General features: G+C 36.1%; 3 protein-coding genes across 4 annotated transcripts; 1 reads left to right on the top strand and 2 right to left on the bottom strand.

The window, feature by feature from the left end:
• Nucleotides 1–46: 46 nt before the first annotated feature.
• Nucleotides 47–4,865, bottom strand: LOC122399747 (serine/threonine-protein phosphatase 5). The gene is made up of 9 exons (XM_043400668.1): nt 4,609–4,865; nt 3,411–3,800; nt 3,043–3,329; nt 2,855–2,960; nt 2,643–2,785; nt 2,267–2,574; nt 475–556; nt 273–403; nt 47–188 (listed from the first exon to the last, which is right to left on the bottom strand). Exons 1-8 carry the CDS (start codon nt 4,700–4,702, stop codon nt 344–346), a joined length of 1,470 nt encoding a protein of 489 aa, XP_043256603.1. The 5' UTR covers nt 4,703–4,865; the 3' UTR covers nt 47–188; nt 273–343.
• A 1,149-nt stretch (nt 4,866–6,014) lies between these two features.
• LOC122400049 (ribosome biogenesis protein BOP1 homolog) lies at nt 6,015–15,458 on the top strand. Of its 2 annotated transcripts, none has more exons than XM_043401251.1 (8): nt 6,015–6,194; nt 6,438–7,343; nt 7,410–8,088; nt 8,162–8,371; nt 8,617–8,894; nt 8,966–9,065; nt 9,149–9,344; nt 15,271–15,458. In XM_043401251.1, the coding sequence occupies exons 1-8, from the start codon at nt 6,084–6,086 to the stop codon at nt 15,338–15,340; spliced, it is 2,550 nt and encodes an 849-aa protein (XP_043257186.1). In that variant the 5' UTR covers nt 6,015–6,083; the 3' UTR covers nt 15,341–15,458. The 2 variants fall into 2 exon arrangements, with proteins under 2 accessions (XP_043257186.1, XP_043257185.1); XM_043401250.1 differs by lacking the exon at nt 15,271–15,458 and adding an exon at nt 9,416–9,770.
• On the bottom strand, nt 12,499–15,253 carry LOC122400050 (tRNA (adenine(37)-N6)-methyltransferase). The gene is made up of 3 exons (XM_043401252.1): nt 15,105–15,253; nt 14,357–14,680; nt 12,499–14,267 (listed from the first exon to the last, which is right to left on the bottom strand). The coding sequence occupies exons 1-3, from the start codon at nt 15,191–15,193 to the stop codon at nt 12,797–12,799; spliced, it is 1,884 nt and encodes a 627-aa protein (XP_043257187.1). The 5' UTR covers nt 15,194–15,253; the 3' UTR covers nt 12,499–12,796.
• Nucleotides 15,459–18,628: the final 3,170 nt, after the last annotated feature.

Raw genomic sequence — 18,628 nt, 5'->3', positions numbered from 1 at the left:
CTCTTTGCGTCGTTTCATTGTAATGGAATAAAAGTTACTAATAAGGTATCATTCTTATCGTAGACAAGAATATTTGATACGTCTGTTCGCCAGTAGTCGAAACTAGCAAACGTTTTTCATTTTTTACACCCATCAATAATTATGCCTTCGTTGCATTTATTATGATACAGAAAATTTTTTTCTTGTTCCTAGAAAGAATACAATATTTATTGTTTTGGAGATGCCTAAGCGTTTCTCGTTCTCTCCATCTCGGTATCAAATATATTACGTACACTTTGATTGGTCTACTCATATTCATTTATCGTTATTCATTTAATTATCAACTTGTATCTAGAGCGTTCCACTAGCACATGAATTTTAGTAGAGAATTAGCATATACCATTGGCCTAACATCCGGATGAGGCTGAAAGAAACGAACTCGTACAGTTTAATTTAAAAAGTAATACAGAATTGATTGATTAATCATAAACGTACCACTGCTTCGTACGTTGTAAAATGGGGTTTCATATCTTTGCCGTTAAGTGTAATGAAGGCACCCTGGTTGCCCATAGTATCGCTGAAAAAGTAGATAAAATCAGCACGCTATTCTAGGACTTTTGCAAAGGATTGCAATGGATTCGAGGAAAATTAACTAATACATATATATATACAGGGTGTTCGACCATCCCTGGGAAAAATTGTAATGGTGGATTCTAGAGGCCAAAATAAGACATTATTATAAGATATTATAACATATTATTTTTTCCTCTAGAATCCCCCATTACAATTTTTCCCAGGGGAACACCGCAAACATTAATGATAACAAAAACGCTAATCGCTACTTCGCCTTAAAACCACGCAACTCATGTCTCACTCGCCCACTTTCACACACGATTCAAATCAAACTGGAGATCCGTCACTCCTACACTCGGCCATCCTGCTTGGACATTCGGCCTCGAACGCCTTCGTCAACCTTGTTATTTTCTTCTTCCGTTGATTCATCGATTTCATAATAGTAACGTCGCTGTCCCACAAATTAACATCAGTCTTTTTCAGGAAACACATATTCACCATGTACTCAATCCCTTCCTCAATATCAATCTGCTTTGCCTGTGACGAAACATGGATTTGAGTTCGCTAAGTGGACGGTCGAATAGCATGGTGATATGTTCGGCCCTAGAATGCAGCCACTCGAGCGCACGTCCCTTCAGACGAATGCCAACAAGCACATGCGCAAGATTGTCCTCCAGTTGATAGGTCGTTCTGAGCAACCTAATCTGATTTTTCCACACTTGGAAATCACCTGACATGCCGTCACAGTTGCTCCACAAATCCGCCATCATGGTTATGTTCGCTCGTAAGAGTCTGGTACTATATACTGGCTCGCGGGTGCCCATGAGGATTTCTCCACGTACAAAAAAAAAAAAATAAGGGCAACGATGTCACTACCCCTGTCGCTTACTTCCGATCGGTTGTCGTCAGGCATCAAGACGCTACGTTGAATCGGTCGCTGAGGCTCGATGTTGCTGTTTACAGCCATGGCAACCGGACGCACCGTCTGCCGCCATTGCTGTTCGATTTCTGTGTTTCGCTCAGCATTGAGCATTCTCTTCATGACCACAATCTCGCGACGCGCCACCACTAGCTCGCGTTCCGCTAATTCTTTCTCTTTCTTAGACATTTCGATTTCGCGGCATCGATGGGAACCCAAACTGCATCGGAACTGACGTATCAGCTTGCTGATCGTCACCGGCGTCTCCTCTTGCTTCACTCCTTTCGTCTTCCATCCACGATCCCGTTGGATCAGCTTTCAATACACGGGCAATTAGCTCGATTTTTTAGCCTACGCTAAACAGTCCGTGCATCATCAACAACTCTTTTAATGCTGATACAGTGTATCTATGCAAGCCTCTCGTCGCAACACTCTTTCAACTGCATGCACTACGATGTTCACTGTCGCTGCGCTGTCCTATTCTTTCTGTCCTCGCTTTGCATCGTTTCACTATTTTCACTATTCCCGTTTCACTATCTTCACTATCCTCCAAAATGCTCCCTTGCTGTTTGTAATCCCGGACGAACCCCCGAATTATGTAGGATTTTTGCAAAGGATTGCATTGGATTGGAGGAAAATGAACTAATACATATCAGACAACTAGTCTCGCTAGCAACAACCCCACTCTCACACGCGATTCAAACTAAACTGGATATCGTTCACTACATCCTTCATCCGTACACTATTGTGATACAATAAAAACTATTTACTCCATCAAATATATACTTAACGTGCCAATAATTTGGAGCGGAGAACACGGTGATACATTTTCCATCGTGACCGACTTCGTATCCGTTGCTTTTCACTTCGTGGCTCCTCACAATATAATCGAGATTGTTCAGCGTAAGGAAATTCTGCGTTACATCGGGTCCAAACTGAATACCGACACCTCTCTTACTGGGTGCCCTTCCAAGTTGAGGCTGCGGATCGGACCACAATAATTCACACATTAATCCTTCCTCCGGTGGTTGTCTGTTTCTATCGATTTCCCGAATTTCTTGTAACGTGACGTCGTCTCTCGAAAACAGACCGCCATGCATCACCTAAAAAATTATTGGTTTACGCCTAGTAATTTACGTTGAGACTATCGTTAACAATAATATGAACTTACGAGAACTCTGTTGTTAAGACAGTGCGCTAGAGGAAGCCAGTTATAAACCACGGTAAACAATTCCGCCATGTGGGAAAAATACTTTGTTTTAACTTCTCCATCGAATCCGTACATTTGGTTCATCGTAGCAGATTCGTGATTACCTAAATATCATATCTTACAATGAATGTGTATTGCTTGTTAATGGTGCAAACGAACTAATACTTACATACCTCTGGCCATAAAAAAGTGATTCGGATACAATAATTTAAATCCAAATAAAGTAAATATACACTCTACGGAAAACGAGCCTCTATCTACAAAATCTCCATTGAATAACTGTGTAACTGTTAAGGAATATGTTTCGCAAACCAGAAATTTAAAAAACACAATAAACACGATTCGTTGTTACAAAGGATACGTATGGATTAGTTTCCGAAGGTAATCCATTTAATTCAAATATATTAAGTAAATCGTAGTATTGTCCGTGTATGTCTCCACAGATAACAAATTTACTATCTTCAGGAATTGTAATATCGACTAAGCTTGGTTGTGCCATAAACAATGTTTTTATGTCTAAAAGAATCTTATACGCGTATTTACGGTGTAATAACTGTTGTTTCCTGTACCATTCTAACAAATCCTGCATAAATTTTAACGTAACTTTTCCATCTTCCAATTTAGGCCCTACGTATTCATCTTCGATGGCTATAAAAATACACAAAATGAGGTTGAGAATGTTTTTAAAAATTCGTTCGAACGCATTAAACATTAAACATAACGACTTACCCATAGCTTCTAAATTAATCATACTGGCTATACTCTTTTTATTTTCGTCTACAGAAATTGCTTTTTCGAAGGCTAATTTTTTTAATATTTTACAACATTCTGTATATTTAACCATCGCATCTTTATCGTTTGGTCTTGCTTTAGTAACAGTTTTATAATCCTTAAGAGCTAGTTTGAACTTCCCAACCGACATATGAGCTGCGGCTCTACGATAATATCCTTTTATATAATTTTTATCCAGCTCTATGGCTTTCGACGCATCCGTCAGCGCGTATCCAAAACATTCCGTCTTCAAATAAGCAAAACTTCTGTTTCCATAGTATACCGCCACTGTAGGGTTTACTTCTATGGCTGTAGAATACAATTCTATGGCTTTGATATAATTTTGATCTAAAACATGACATGGAACAGCAATTATAGACGATCGACAATGTATTTACAATATTAACCCTCGGAGCCCAGATGCTTGATGAACTGGCGACACGAAGCTCGAATGCCAGATTTTGACTCGTACGGGAAAATTCAAATATACATGTACACACATTTTAAAGAACGATTTCGTAATAGATTCTGCTACGATTACTTTATTACTTTTTAACTGCTTAGCGAACAGTAATAAAAGAAATATGTACAAACAATCGCACTTGTACTTATTGCGCTTCCGCGCACATTATGAATTATATTCAAGTTTCAACTTTCTTTGCTGTAGCTCTATCGAATTCATTGTTTCCTTCTTTTAAGCAATAACGTCGCATCAGTATTTGGACCACGAGGGTTAATTAAATTTTCAGAAACTATTTATTATTTACAGGCATTACGAAATTTTAAAAAATAAATCACTATAGAGTGCAAAGCAAAATACATGACATGACATAAATAAGACGTGTCATACAAAAGTGTGAATGCCAAATTTCTATAAAAGAGTTTTAAAGATGAAAATAAATACTTAAACCGTGCCCGTACAAACAGTTACGACATATAACACGATCGTTTAAAATCTTTACTCGACTATATCAAACTATGAAGTTTCGCTCGATAATTTAATAATCATTTACGTCGCGGAAGTTGGGTTAGTTTTAAACACACACGTGACTAAATTGCATTAATCGACCGATAATTGTGACATCTTCTCGAATCCCATAAAAATGCATAAAGTTAATTGTAAAACCGGATGCAGGATGATATTTAATAAACGCACTTTTGAAGCATTCGTTCGCTTCTTCTTTAAATTTCTCCGCTCTGGTCGCATCTTCGGGCGATATTACTCCCGTGATTTCTGCGTTTTCGCTCATCTCGCGCGTTTCAACCAGCAAACTAACAAGTAAACGTGAAATTACTTAAATTATACCGAAACGTATACAATAAATAACGCATTAAAGAAAGAATAGCGTTTTTTTTATATAACGGCCTTTATTCCAGGCACACTGAATGTCGTGAACTGTTCAACTACCCCGTGAAACGATTCGATCGATCGAAAACGAACTGACGAGAACTATCGATCATTACGATTCAATTGGCGACAATAAAAAAAGTCGTGGAATATTTGAATAACTGAATAAATCTAAATAATTAATCAAATGAAATAATTTTGTTCCGATAATCGTTATTTAGTGTCGATCGTAAATAAATGATTTTTTTTTATATTAACGACGGATAAATTGTTGTTAAGAGCGAATAAAAAATGTACAAATATTTATCTGTTACCGTTCCAGTACATGATTAATCAAATCAAATTTCGTACACTAAATGGAATAATAAACTTGTACAAATTTCACCTGCATACGGTTTTAATGAAATGCGCGTTAAGGTTCATATGAACATGCTAAGTATTTAATTTTAATTTCAAATTACGGTCTGAACCGATAATGTTGGAAGCGACACGGAAATGGTAAAGAGCCGCGATCAGAAATCAGTATCACAGACGAGATATACGAATAGACCTTACATCCAATGTATTTTTTTTTTATAGAAATGAACACAAGCGGAAATGAGACAAGAAACGAAGTTACAAGAATTCATTTGTGTTTTAATCGATTAAATTTCATTGAAGAAACGATCAACGGATGCAATTAATAATTTAGTTGTGATAAGTAGGTTGCAAACAATACCAATCAATTAATAGAATTATATGTCTAGCAGATTTTCAGAAAAAATTTTCTAGCATATTCTATACATTCTATGGTTATTAAATAGTTTAAATAATATTCGTAATACACCATAGTAATTGTTATTTTGATTTTTGTAAAGTATCAAGCGTTTACGTTACAGGTTGCGTGCAAGTTATGTGTTCATATACATAATCAAATTCTTTGAACGAGTTATTACAATATTTCGAATAATCGATGAGATTTATCTTTTGTTTGTAAAAATTGTTGCAGAGCATTGTATAAAAAATTTCTAATTAATGTATGTCTCGCGATATTTTCTAAAATTTCAATTAAGGAAAGGCTCGCACTTTCCTTCCTTTTCGATTTCCCGAAGTTGCACGAAGTTGCACGAAGCGTGTACCGTTAAACTGTAGAGGAAGTTCGTCGTTACTAGCGCCGCCGTCGATGCACTCAAACATGCCAAATCTAACCACACTGCACAATGCTCGTTTCTGCTCGATCAGGTTAGATCGGTACATACGTGAAACTTGATAACCTCATTTCTGTACTTATGAAACTGTAAAAAATGAGCAATCAACGTAAAAACTTAAAAAGAAGGCAGACTAACTTGAAGGTTGGAGGTAATACCAAGGAAGTAGAAAAGGATTCAATAAAACTTCAACCCGAAGTAGAATCGGTAAAGTTTTCCTCTTCACAATGTATTCTAACCTATAAAAGTGTCACTCGGTAATGAAAATTAATGTAAATTTTCAAATGTGACCTTTCGTTACGAATTCTCATTTATCGACGAGCTTGTACTATCATGAAATTTTCTGTAGACTTATCACGCTGCGCACAGTTTATTTTATGTATAGCACTCAGTGGCGCTTAATAGTAATAATAAAAAAAACATAACTTATGGTATAATAAAATTGTTTAGGATTCAGGTACGGAAGATTTGCTGAACGCTGAAGTGAATAATAATGACGAAAGTACAGACGAAGAAGTTGAAGATAATCAAGATATATTGGAATCGGACACTGAGAAAGATCCAATTGTCTTTGAATCCGACGACGAGGAAGAGGAATTAGAGTTTGATACAGATTCTAGCGATCTGGATTCGGAGAATGACTCTTCCATCAGCACTTCCGAAGAAGAGAACAATACGAATGACAAATTTGAAAGAAAATCCAAAGCTGCTAGTTCGAAATTCAAACGCAACGAGAATAAGGCGAAAGATACGCTTGGTAAATCTCCCGCATCTACAATCGAAAGTACAAATATACCTTTCGCATCGAAATCTAATAAGGCAAATAAGTCTTTTGCGAATAAAACAGGTGCACCGGAGGAATCGAAATCTCGTAAACTTCCGCGAAATGAAAAAGTACAAAATAAAAAGACTTCGGAGCCAGATAATTTAAAAAAGAATGTAGAGATCGCATCGACGAAAGGACCATCGGAAAAATCGAATAAAACGAAGATTAGTAAAGAAGAAATTAGCAAAGGCACGGGTAGCAATGTTTCGACGGTGAATCAAAGGCTAGAGGAATACGAATATGACAGTTCGGACGAAGAGGACATTCGTAACACAACAGGAAACATACCGATGAAGTGGTACGACGATTATGACCATATTGGTTACGATTGGGACGGTAAAAAGATTATGCAACCTACGAAAGATGACCAGCTAGATAAATTCTTGAAAAGAATGGAAAATCCTGACTTTTGGAGAACGATAAAGGATCCTCAGACTGGGCAGGACGTTATATTAAGCGAAGCAGATATAGAATTAATTACAAGAATTCAGAAACAGAAAATTCCTTCTGTAACTTTCGACGAATATGCTGTAAGTTCCATCTTACTTCCTAACATTTTGTAATTTCATAATTTACCTTGTTCTTTTTTATTGTAGCCATGGGTGGAGTGGTTTACCTCGGAAATAATGAAAATGCCCTTGCGCAAATTTCCGGAACACAAGCGTTCATTTTTACCATCGAAGATAGAAGCCAAGAAAGTGTCGAAGATAGTTCACGCGCTTAAAATGGGTTGGGTAAAGTCTACCGCTGAAATCGAAAAGGAAAGAAGGGAGAAAATGAACGAACAACGGTTTTACATGTTATGGCAATCGGACGATCAAGCAGAAGAGATGCGTAGGATTCACAAGCACATACCAGCGCCAAAGAGACACCTACCCGGTCACGCGGAAAGTTATAATCCCCCGCCGGAGTATATGTTCAACAAGAACGAGCTAAAAGAGTGGAATAAATTGCAACCGACGCCGTGGAAACGAAAGTTACATTTCATTCCACAGAAATATGATTCTCTCCGGGAGGTTCCCGCGTATAGTAAATATATTAAAGAAAGATTTCAGAGGTGTCTAGATCTATACTTGTGCCCAAGAGCGTTAAAAATGAGATTAACGATAGAACCCGAAGCATTGGTGCCACAATTGCCTAGTCCAAAAGATCTACAACCGTTTCCTACGACGATGTCTATGGTGTTTAAAGGCCACACGGATATGGTTAGAAGCATCACCGTGGAACAAATGGGTCAATATATTGCTTCTGGCGGGGACGATATGAATCTAAAAAGTAAAGTTTTATCGGCGTTATGAAGAAGCAAGTAATTACTAAACATTATGCATAAATGTTAATTATGTTACAGTATGGGAAGTTGGAACAGGCAGATGCGTAAAAACAGTGCCGTGTGGCGGAATAATCAGGTCTGTGGCTTGGTGTCCGAATCAATCTATATCGCTTATAGGAGTGGCGACCGATAACAAAGTACTTTTGATAAATCCTGGAATTGGAGATCGCTTAATAACTAACAAAACGGATCAATTATTGGAAATAATACCGCAACACGATGTTATAAGTATGATAGAATATACATCTTCATTAGCAAAGATATATCGTCCTCTCGCGAGAAGAAGACGCAGCGTGTTTACATCCCCACCCTTGCTGCAGTCCGCTGATTGGCTGTCATCGATCTTCGTCACCGTTCTCGACCAATACCTGTGAGTCATCGGACTGCAACAGGCGTGGGGATGTAAACACACTGTACCTTCTTCTCGTGGAAGCATCGTACTAGAATCTGAGTAATTGTACATTTTCTGTCAGTAAGCGACAGAGTTAAAACTGCCGTTCAATGGGAACAAGTAGAAGGCGATCGTTGGTCCCAGGGCATCAGGATAATTTTGAATCACTTTAAAACGGTGAAACAAATAACGTGGCACGGTAAAGGCGATTACTTCGCCACCGTTATGCCGGATGGTCAAAACAGATCCGTTTTAATAAATCAATTATCGAAACGAAGATCACAACTTCCCTTCGCTAGGTCAAAAGGTTTGATACAATGCGTTCTGTTCCATCCGATCAGGCCATATTTATTCGTAGCGGTAAGTGTGAATCAGGGTACAACGTTTGACCGTAAAATTTCAATTTATTAATCGAGACGAAATAATTGCAGACACAACGGAATGTCCGAATATATGATTTGGTGAAACAAGAAATGATAAAGAAATTGTTATCAAACTCGCAATGGATATCGACGATGGCAATACACCCTGGTAAAGTAAAAGTTTCTAACGTTGTTCGAATAATCCTAATCGTTGCATTATTTTGTGTCTAATGTTTTCTTATTTATTTTCAGGGGGTGATAACGTTTTAGTAGGCACTTATGATCGCAAAATGCTCTGGTTTGATCTCGACTTGAGCACAAAACCTTATCAAACATTGCGGTTACACGGTACAGGTGTACGAGGTGTTGCATTTCACAAGCGATACCCACTTTTTGCATCCGGTGCTGACGACAGAGGCCTCATTGTTTCCCACGGAATGGTGTACAAGTAAGGTCAAGCATATATGCATATTAACACCATTGTTAATTACGTATTATTTATTGTGGCATACATTTTAGCGATTTACTACAAAATCCATTGATCGTGCCGCTAAAAAGATTATGTAATCACGAGTCTAACAATGATTTTGGTATTTTGGATGTGATGTTTCATCCTATTCAACCGTGGGTATTTTCAGCGGGTGCGGATTCAACGATACGAATGTATACTTGAATCGCGTAATGTCCATCTCCAACGTGTGTTTATACAATAAAATGTAAACAGATAACATTGTATAAGAACAAAATCGTGAAAAATTCCGACGAAAGTTTCCTTTTTTTTTTTTTTTTTTTTATGAAAAAATAAAAATTGAAAGTTGAATCTTTTTTTACGAATTTTATTTTTCCACGAAAATGTGGTAAATTGCAACTTGCATCAGAATTGTATACAAAGATTTAAACGTATAGGAACTTCTATGTTGTAAGAAAAAGCTATGTGATGATCTAATTACAAAAACAATATCGTAAAAAATTTGACAATAAATATTCAATAATGAAAATAATAAAAAATGCATCTATTTTTATACAACGTGATTCTTAAGATTAAAAATTGAACGAAATTTTCGAGGATATATATACGAGTCTCGACACGCGCGCAGAAAGTCTAAAACTAGTTTTTACATACTGTGTGTTAGGAAGAAAAGGGATTATTATATTCTTTAGTAAAATTATTAATAAACATATTCAAATCTCGAATAATATAACAAGAATTTAAACCAATAATAGATTCTTGCGATACTTTACGAAGTTTGGCTGTTTGGAATATATACAGGGTGTTCGACCTGGGAAAAATTTTAATGGAAGATTCTAGAGGCCAAAATAAGACGAAAATCAAGAATACTAATTTGTTGATGGTGGCTTCGTTAAAAAGTTACTAACGTTTAAAGTTCCGCCCCTACTGAATTTTTTTCTAAAAAGTGGGTAGGATTTCGGGGGTAGGTCTATTCACCAAAAATGATTGTAATTGACCCCCGCAATCAAAAATAATTTTTCCAGAACGATTTGAACTTATTAATTTCATCAAAAAATTTGTCCATCTTCCTGAATTTTTCCCTCGTAAGTGCGTAGGATTTCGGGGGTATGTCTATTCACCAAAAACGGTTCTACTTAACCCCAAGACCTAAAAATAATTTTTTCAGAACGATTTGAAATTTTTTTTTTCGACGAGAAATTTCAGCGTCGATTTTTCTTAAAAATTCGTTTTGCATTTTTAATAAATTTGTTTGACGCTGTACGGAAACTTTGTCTAATACTTTTATGTAGGTACCCACGAGCTCTACTTCAGAAAACAGTTTCATTTAAATATATTCATTATTGTAGGAGTTATGTCTGTTTGAAAATTGGACCACTTTTATGGGGTTTTTCTCATTTTACGGAGTCAAGGAACAACTTTTCGATTATTTTTGGAATTAGTACATATTCTGCGTCAACGTACGCGTCGTTTGCCGCTTGAAACTTTAAAATCGTCCAATCTTTCCAAATTTTCAGACAACATTTCTGGCCATAAATTACATTTTCGATTAAGAATTTTTTTGCTCGAAAACGCGCAGGATTTCGAAGATATGTCTCTTCACCAAAAATGATTTTAATTAACCCCCCGCAATTAAAAATAATTTTTTTAAAACGATTTGAAATTTTTAATTTTATCAAAAAATTTGTCCATCTTCCTGAATTTTTTTCTCGAAACTGCGTAGGATTTCGAGGGTATGTTTATTGACTAAAAATGACTGTAATTGATCCCCGCAACCAAATATAATTTTTTTTAGAACGAATTAAAAGTTTTCAATTTTAGGAGAATCAATTCATGGTCAGACATTGTATTTTCGGTAATGAATTTTTCCCTCGTAAGTGCATAGGATTTCGAGGGTATGTCTATTCACAAAAAATGATTGTAATTGACCCCCGGAACCGAAAATAATTTTACCAGAACAATTCGAACTTTTTTAATTTTGTCAACAAATTTGTCCATCTTCCTGAATTTTTTTCTCGTGAGTGCGTAGGATTTCGGGGGTATGTCTATTCACCAAAAACGGTTCTACTTAACCCCAAGACCTAAAAATAATTTTTTCAGAACGATTTGAAATTTTTTTTTCGACGAGAAATTTCAGCGTCGATTTTTCTTAAAAATTCGTTTTGCATTTTTAATAAATTTGTTTGACGCTGTACGGAAACTTTGTCTAATACTTTTATGTAGGTACCCACGAGCTCTACTTCAGAAAACAGTTTCATTTAAATATATTCATTATTGTAGGAGTTATGTCTGTTTGAAAATTGGACCACTTTTATGGGGTTTTTCTCATTTTACGGAGTCAAGGAACAACTTTTCGATTATTTTTGGAATTAGTACATATTCTGCGTCAACGTACGCGTCGTTTGCCGCTTGAAACTTTAAAATCGTCCAATCTTTCCAAATTTTCAGACAACATTTCTGGCCATAAATTACATTTTTGATTAAGAATTTTTTTGCTCGAAAACGCGCAGGATTTCGAAGATATGTCTCTTCACCAAAAATGATTTTAATTAACCCCCCGCAATTAAAAATAATTTTTTTAAAACGATTTGAAATTTTTAATTTTATCAAAAAATTTGTCCATCTTCCTGAATTTTTTTCTCGAAACTGCGTAGGATTTCGAGGGTATGTTTATTGACTAAAAATGACTGTAATTGATCCCCGCAACCAAATATAATTTTTTTTAGAACGAATTAAAAGTTTTCAATTTTAGGAGAATCAATTCATGGTCAGACATTGTATTTTCGGTAATGAATTTTTCCCTCGTAAGTGCGTAGGATTTCGGGGGTAGGTCTATTCACAAAAAATGATTGTAATTGACCCCCGGAACCGAAAATAATTTTACCAGAACAATTCGAACTTTTTTAATTTTGTCAACAAATTTGTCCATCTTCCTGAATTTTTTTCTCGTGAGTGCGTAGGATTTCGGGGGTATGTCTATTCACCAAAAACGGTTCTACTTAACCCCAAGACCTAAAAATAATTTTTTCAGACTGATTTGAAATTTTTCAATTTCATTTTTTAATAACTTTTTAATGAAGCCTCAGTCAAGAAATCGATATTCTTGATTTTCGCCTCTGGAATATCCCATTAAAATTTTCCCCAAGGATGCCCGAACACCCTGTATATTGCTCGTAATAATAACAATGCAAACTTCATTTTAAAATAGCAAACGAATTAAATAACTCTTTTAAGAAGTCTTTTTAATAAATCTAATAGCAATAAAAATTCTTAAATAAATATTCTTGGTTAATTGTGGAATGATAATGGATATAATATACCTCGTAACTGTATAAGTTAAGAGCTTGCATTTCTTACAATATTATTGACAAATATAGATGTACACCAAACTAAACGTGTCAATAATGCGGGTCGCGTACATGAAATACGCATTAAGACGGAGGCAACGAATGGCCTAAACATTGCCATTCGGGTTCTCCACATTCGCAGATACGTCCAGCGTGTCTAACTTGAAAAACTGTTACTACGCCTCTGTTATCGTCGAATCTACAAGTAATGTGTAAATCGTGGATCAAGAATGTATAAAATTGGCTACCCCATCTTTGTCTGAGATACACGGATCTGGGATCTTCCCGGAGTACGTTTTCAATCGCTACTTTTTGGTCGTTAATTTTTGTCCCTAATATTTTATTTAATTGTATAAGAGCTCGATCGTTGAATATCACGCACAGGGGCGTTCGAGATCTTGATATCCACTCTGGAATTCTCACTTCCGATGAGAAATTGGCCTCTGCCTCTCTGTTCTCGGCGTTTCTTGATTCGGGCGAAAATATTGAATTTATATCCGCGCTGTCCGGCAGGCTACTGTTCGACGCGGTCCTTGCTACCTCGATATTCGGTAAAACTTGCGACGGGGTAAGCGTTTGCGATTCCAGACCTTCTTCGCCGTCGGGGGCCTCGCGTATCCCCATCCTTATCGGAGAGTTATCGATCCTCGCGTTCAACGAACGTCTAATTAAATCTAAATCGGTACCACACACTGTACTTGGTCCATCTGCTCCGTCCAAAAGTCTAGAGCGAGAAGCATGAGCTTCTATGTAGTTGGATCCCATATCGGTTGAAGTATACATTGGCTCCACATTGGTATGACTACTTATATTTCTGTTTTGTAATCTGCTACTTATATCTACGAAACTTTCTGATCGTTGTTCCAAATTGGCTGAGAGGGCATTACGCGCAGTGGATATGTTCGACCTTGCATCGGACGAGGAATCGGACGATGTATAAAATGCTCTGTGTATACCAGTTACATCTACATTATGCGGTAACGTGCCATTATTGTGCAAATTAATATCACCCAACTCCGAGAAGTGTCTTACGCTGTTGTAATTTTCAAAATTCGAATTTCTCTGAAACTCCTCCGCTTGCAATCTCAATGCAATCTCTTCGTCTCTAGAAATATCTTGATTTAATTCGTTGGTATTCTTTCTGTAATAAGAATCCGAAAGCAGACTTCTCGTTTCGTCTCCAAGATTTACGTTGGCATCAAAGGTACCACACGTTTGACTTCTACTTAAACTAGTAGTCTCTTCTATGCACACGAATGTATTATCTATGGTGGATTCCTGCGACCTGTTACATTTCTCAAAGCACATTGGACTGTCGTACAATGGTATATAAGGTTTTATATCTAATACGGGCGACTTATCCACCATGTCCACGCCTTCGAAGTAAATGGTATGATTTTCTATTCTTGTAATCTTTACTAAACTCAAACCGATCGGGCATGGACGATGAGGGGATCGCGTGGAAAAGACCCCAGTCTTTGTACCATTTAATCTCGGTGGTGCAACTTTAGCGCGAACGTGCGTCGAATCGTTTCTATGAAAATAGAATAAGACCCTGTTGAAATAGAAATAGTCAGATACGAAACGAAAATTTTTAATTACGATACGATACAGTAAAAATATTTCTCTCATCCGTTGTCTTACCACATATGCGAAAAATCTTGTAATCCTTCCAGGGCATGGGCCGGATTTGTATATATCGAGTTATACAACAGTATCTTTCCCGGTACATTTCCACAAATTCCTGGCTGCCTAGGTGTGCCGCGTTTGCACGGAAACCAAGTGGATATTATTCCGATTGGTTTTAATTTAACGTTATCATCGTCCGCGCTAGTGCTAGGTTTTACATCGTCTTCGGATATAACTTTTGCTTCTGACACAGACGCTCCATTGCTGTACGATTCTAAAAGACGTTTTATAGTATTGACATCTTTTTCATGTATATAACGAAGAGTTTTTATTTGTTGTCTGTAAATATTAAAGAGTTACGATGTGGTAAATACGATAGTAGCTTCGCAAGTACATTAACTTTTACATTAATTACATTTGTCAATTTCAATAGGTATTAACAGATATCATTTTATATGTAAGATGGTTTTAAAACACATTTGTATTAATCATATGTTTCCTATATTATTCATTTTGTTCTATTTTCATACATAGACGAGTTAAAAATTTTAAATAAATTTTGTTCAGTAGTATGAATGTTCGTATACAGAATTGTACAATGTGCCAGAACTTATGTCCAGCACCATAGCCACGCATATACGAATACATTAATAGTATAAGGTGCATAGAAAACAGCACCTTCAAATGGAACTTGTTAATACCTTTTCCAATAAATTCTTCGAATCTATAAAGCCATGATATGATAAAAGGAATGTAATAATACCTCAAGTTATTAATTTCTTTTCTGGCTGTATTTAACTGACCAACCAAGTATTTGACATTAAAATCTGTGTTTTGACAAGCTGAATCCATAACTAACTAACCGAGTTCTCTCTCGAGTGAAATCGTCGGTTTAATCGAATAGAATGAAATAGAAATAATGGTTGCAGGGGTGCCAGATGCGGCGCAAGAGTCACAGAACAGTACCCTCTCCACTTTGGTTATAAGAGGACCCACTGATCTCTATATACTGGATGCGACATTGGCGGTGAAGCATGTATAGTGGCCGCCATCTTTGAGAATGAACAACGTGCGACGCCTGGTTATCGTCCCGTGTACTAATACTATTCGTCCACGAGAAGGCAGTGTATTTACATCCCCACTCCTGTTGCTGTCCGCTGACTCATAGGTATTGGTCAAAAACGGTGACGGAAGATCGGTGACAGCCAATCAGCGGACTGCAGTAAAAGTGGGGATGTAGACACTCTGTGTCTTCTTCTCGTGGACTTCAGCCGACTCTAGTATTAGCCGTGCTATGGAACGTGGCAACACCGCTCATGTGCGGATCGGGAGTCCTATTTTCAATAGTGGAGTTTTGTGTTCAGGATTATAATTAACGTTATTTTGCGATATAAAATTATACTAATATACAGTATTTTTTATTAATTATGTATAAGGAATATATGAATATCATAACTATAGTAAGTAGAAGTAATACAGAAGTATATTAATATTTATAAATGTGGTATATATTTTGTGGACTGTCGGAATAGTTTGGTGTTGTGATGCATTATATTTGAAATATTTACAGAGATTTCAAGAAAATAGAAGTGTGAAACAAGTTAAAACCGTCTTTGAACCAAACTGAAGGGTTTAAAAATTGATAAAGGTATGTATAAGTTAATAGAGACCTGAAATAGGCAAAATTATTGGTACGAAGCCAAACAGGTTAAGTGCCCGTGGAAAAAGAGGTTAGCATAATTAGCTATTGAAAGGAACAATTATGGAGTTAATTATAAAATCGTGTTAGAGGACAGTATGATAATTGTGAAAACTATCCTCACCACCCTAGGGGTATTTACCATGGCGCGTTACCTTTTTTTTTTATTATAATGGGTGGTTCGCCAATAGCCATATCATCCCATTTTCTAAAATAAAATTAATATTTTTAAATAGAACATAACAAAAACATAACTTTTGTGTTCTTAAAGAAATAAAGTATTACATTTTGAAATAATAATAAATAATTTTGAATAATATTAATAACAAAACATATCAAAACATACTTTGAAATTCTCTTGAAATACAACTAATAAAATTTTGAATCTTGTGAAATAGTATTCATAATAAAAATATACTAAGCAAGTAAATAAAACTCTATTAATGTATTAAAACATATTGAAAGGAATAAGTTTAAATATATATAAAAATTAATGTTTTAAGAAAGATGAAATTAAAAAAAATGATTGAAAATCTAGTTCCTATTAAAAGTTTTTAATTTACGATTTTTAGAAGTGATGTCTGTACGTGTTTCCAACTGACTATTATTTACAGTTTTCACATAATCGTTTAATAAAATATTTGAAAAAATTGATAATAATTTAAACCAAATACTTTGGTAAGCTCGACCACAAACGCATGTATCTGAAAATGCTAAATAATGTACGTCTGATTGAATGCTAATATATGTTAATTTACATAAAATATGTTTATGATTTCCCGATTGCAAAAATTGAGATTCTAAATTGCCATCATTTATTATGGCTTCCATTATTCCATACATATGAATAAATGAGGCTATCGCTTCTTCAGTGGGGACAGAAAGGCCCCCTCTTTGTAAGTGATCAAAATATACATCGCCTACAGTTTTACCTTTATCCTCCACAACTAATAAACGACATATATTGCAATTTAATTTTTTAGCAACAGAATGGGACCCATAACCAGAAATATAAATTTTAATGGAATCATCTACAACACAATCGGACAAGTATTCGGTATCGAAGATTCCTGAGAAACAAGTCGCATCAGTGGGAAGATCATGAAGATCGTTATTATTGTCATCACAAATTCGAAATTTATTTTTGATTTCAGTAAGAGAAAACGAATTTGCCGATTTTGTATATACAGGGTGAGGCATTTTAAACAGGTCACCTGAATAACTCGCTTGTTTTTGAAGATAGGAGAAAATGCATTAGACCAAACTTATTTGGTATCGGGGGGCTCATAATCTGGTATTACCAATTTTTTTGTAGGTGGAGGCGTCAAGGAGATATGAAGGTCAACTTTGTTTTTTTAAATGGAACAGTATATTTTATTACTTACATTCTGATAGAGTGTTTCAAGGCGAATACAATGACCTATTATTAAGGTCATTCAAGGTCACCCAAAGTCAACTGCAATAGAAAATAAATTGTGTCAGAGTACATTTCGAATACTTGTGTATCACGTGTGTGTATTGCGTGACACGGGTCACAAAAGATAAACAAACATTCAATCACATTGTACGCTTATCCGTATCCTCAAACATTATTGGTAATTTTACTACCGACTAGAGCACAGCTTCGTAACATTTATTCAGTCTAAGTGTTTAGTTTTCTAAAATGCGTTACACGATAGCAGAGAAAGTAGAAATGGTTCTTATTTATGGTGAATGTCATAGAATTATGAGGGAAGCGGTACGTGTGTATAGTGAAAGATTTCCCGATCGTAATAATAGACCTTCACTTTCTGTCTTTACAAACATTATAAAAAAGTTCCAAGAAACTGGAACTGTGGATAACAAAACACGTAATCTTGCCAAACGAGCAACTGATGATGGAAACTCGATAAATATTGTAGCAGCTGTAATACAAGATCCACATGTTAGTACAAGACAACTGGAACGCGAAAGTGGCATCAGTCAACGAAGTATTTTACGAATATTACACATTAACAAATTTCATCCGTTCCACATATCACTTCATCAACAATTAACTGAAAATGATTATACAAAACGTTTACAATTTTGTGAATGGGGCTTACAAAAACTACAAGACGATGAAATGTTCTTGAGTAAATTGTTATTTACCGATGAGGCCACATTTACAAACCATGGAGCAATTAACCGTCACAACATGCACTACTGGTCGGTAGATAATCCACGATGGTTGAGAGAAGTCGACAAACAGAGACCTTGGTCTGTAAACGTCTGGTGCGGTCTTCTTCATAATAAAATAATTGGTCCATATTTTATTGATGGCACGCTAAATAGTAGTAAGTACCTGAGAATCTTAGAAGACGTTTTGCCAGAATTGTTAGAAGACACTTCACTGGACATACGACAATCCATGTGGTTCCAGCAAGACGGATGCCCTGCTCATTCAGCACGCAATGTTACAGAATTTCTAAATAGAAAATTTGGAGATTCTTGGGTAGGTCGATCAGGAAGTAACAAATGGCCGGCACGATCCCCAGACCTGACACCTCTCGATTTTTATTTGTGGGGAAAATTAAAGGCAGAAGTGTACCGCGAAAAACCAACTACCA

This window comes from Colletes gigas, unplaced genomic scaffold, assembly GCF_013123115.1.
Source record: "Colletes gigas isolate AHSC1104 unplaced genomic scaffold, ASM1312311v1 Colletes_gigas_Sc00015, whole genome shotgun sequence".
NCBI lineage: Eukaryota > Metazoa > Arthropoda > Insecta > Hymenoptera > Colletidae > Colletes > Colletes gigas.
The sequence above is the reverse complement of the archived record's forward strand: the minus strand, read 5'-3'. Positions and strand labels throughout refer to the sequence as shown.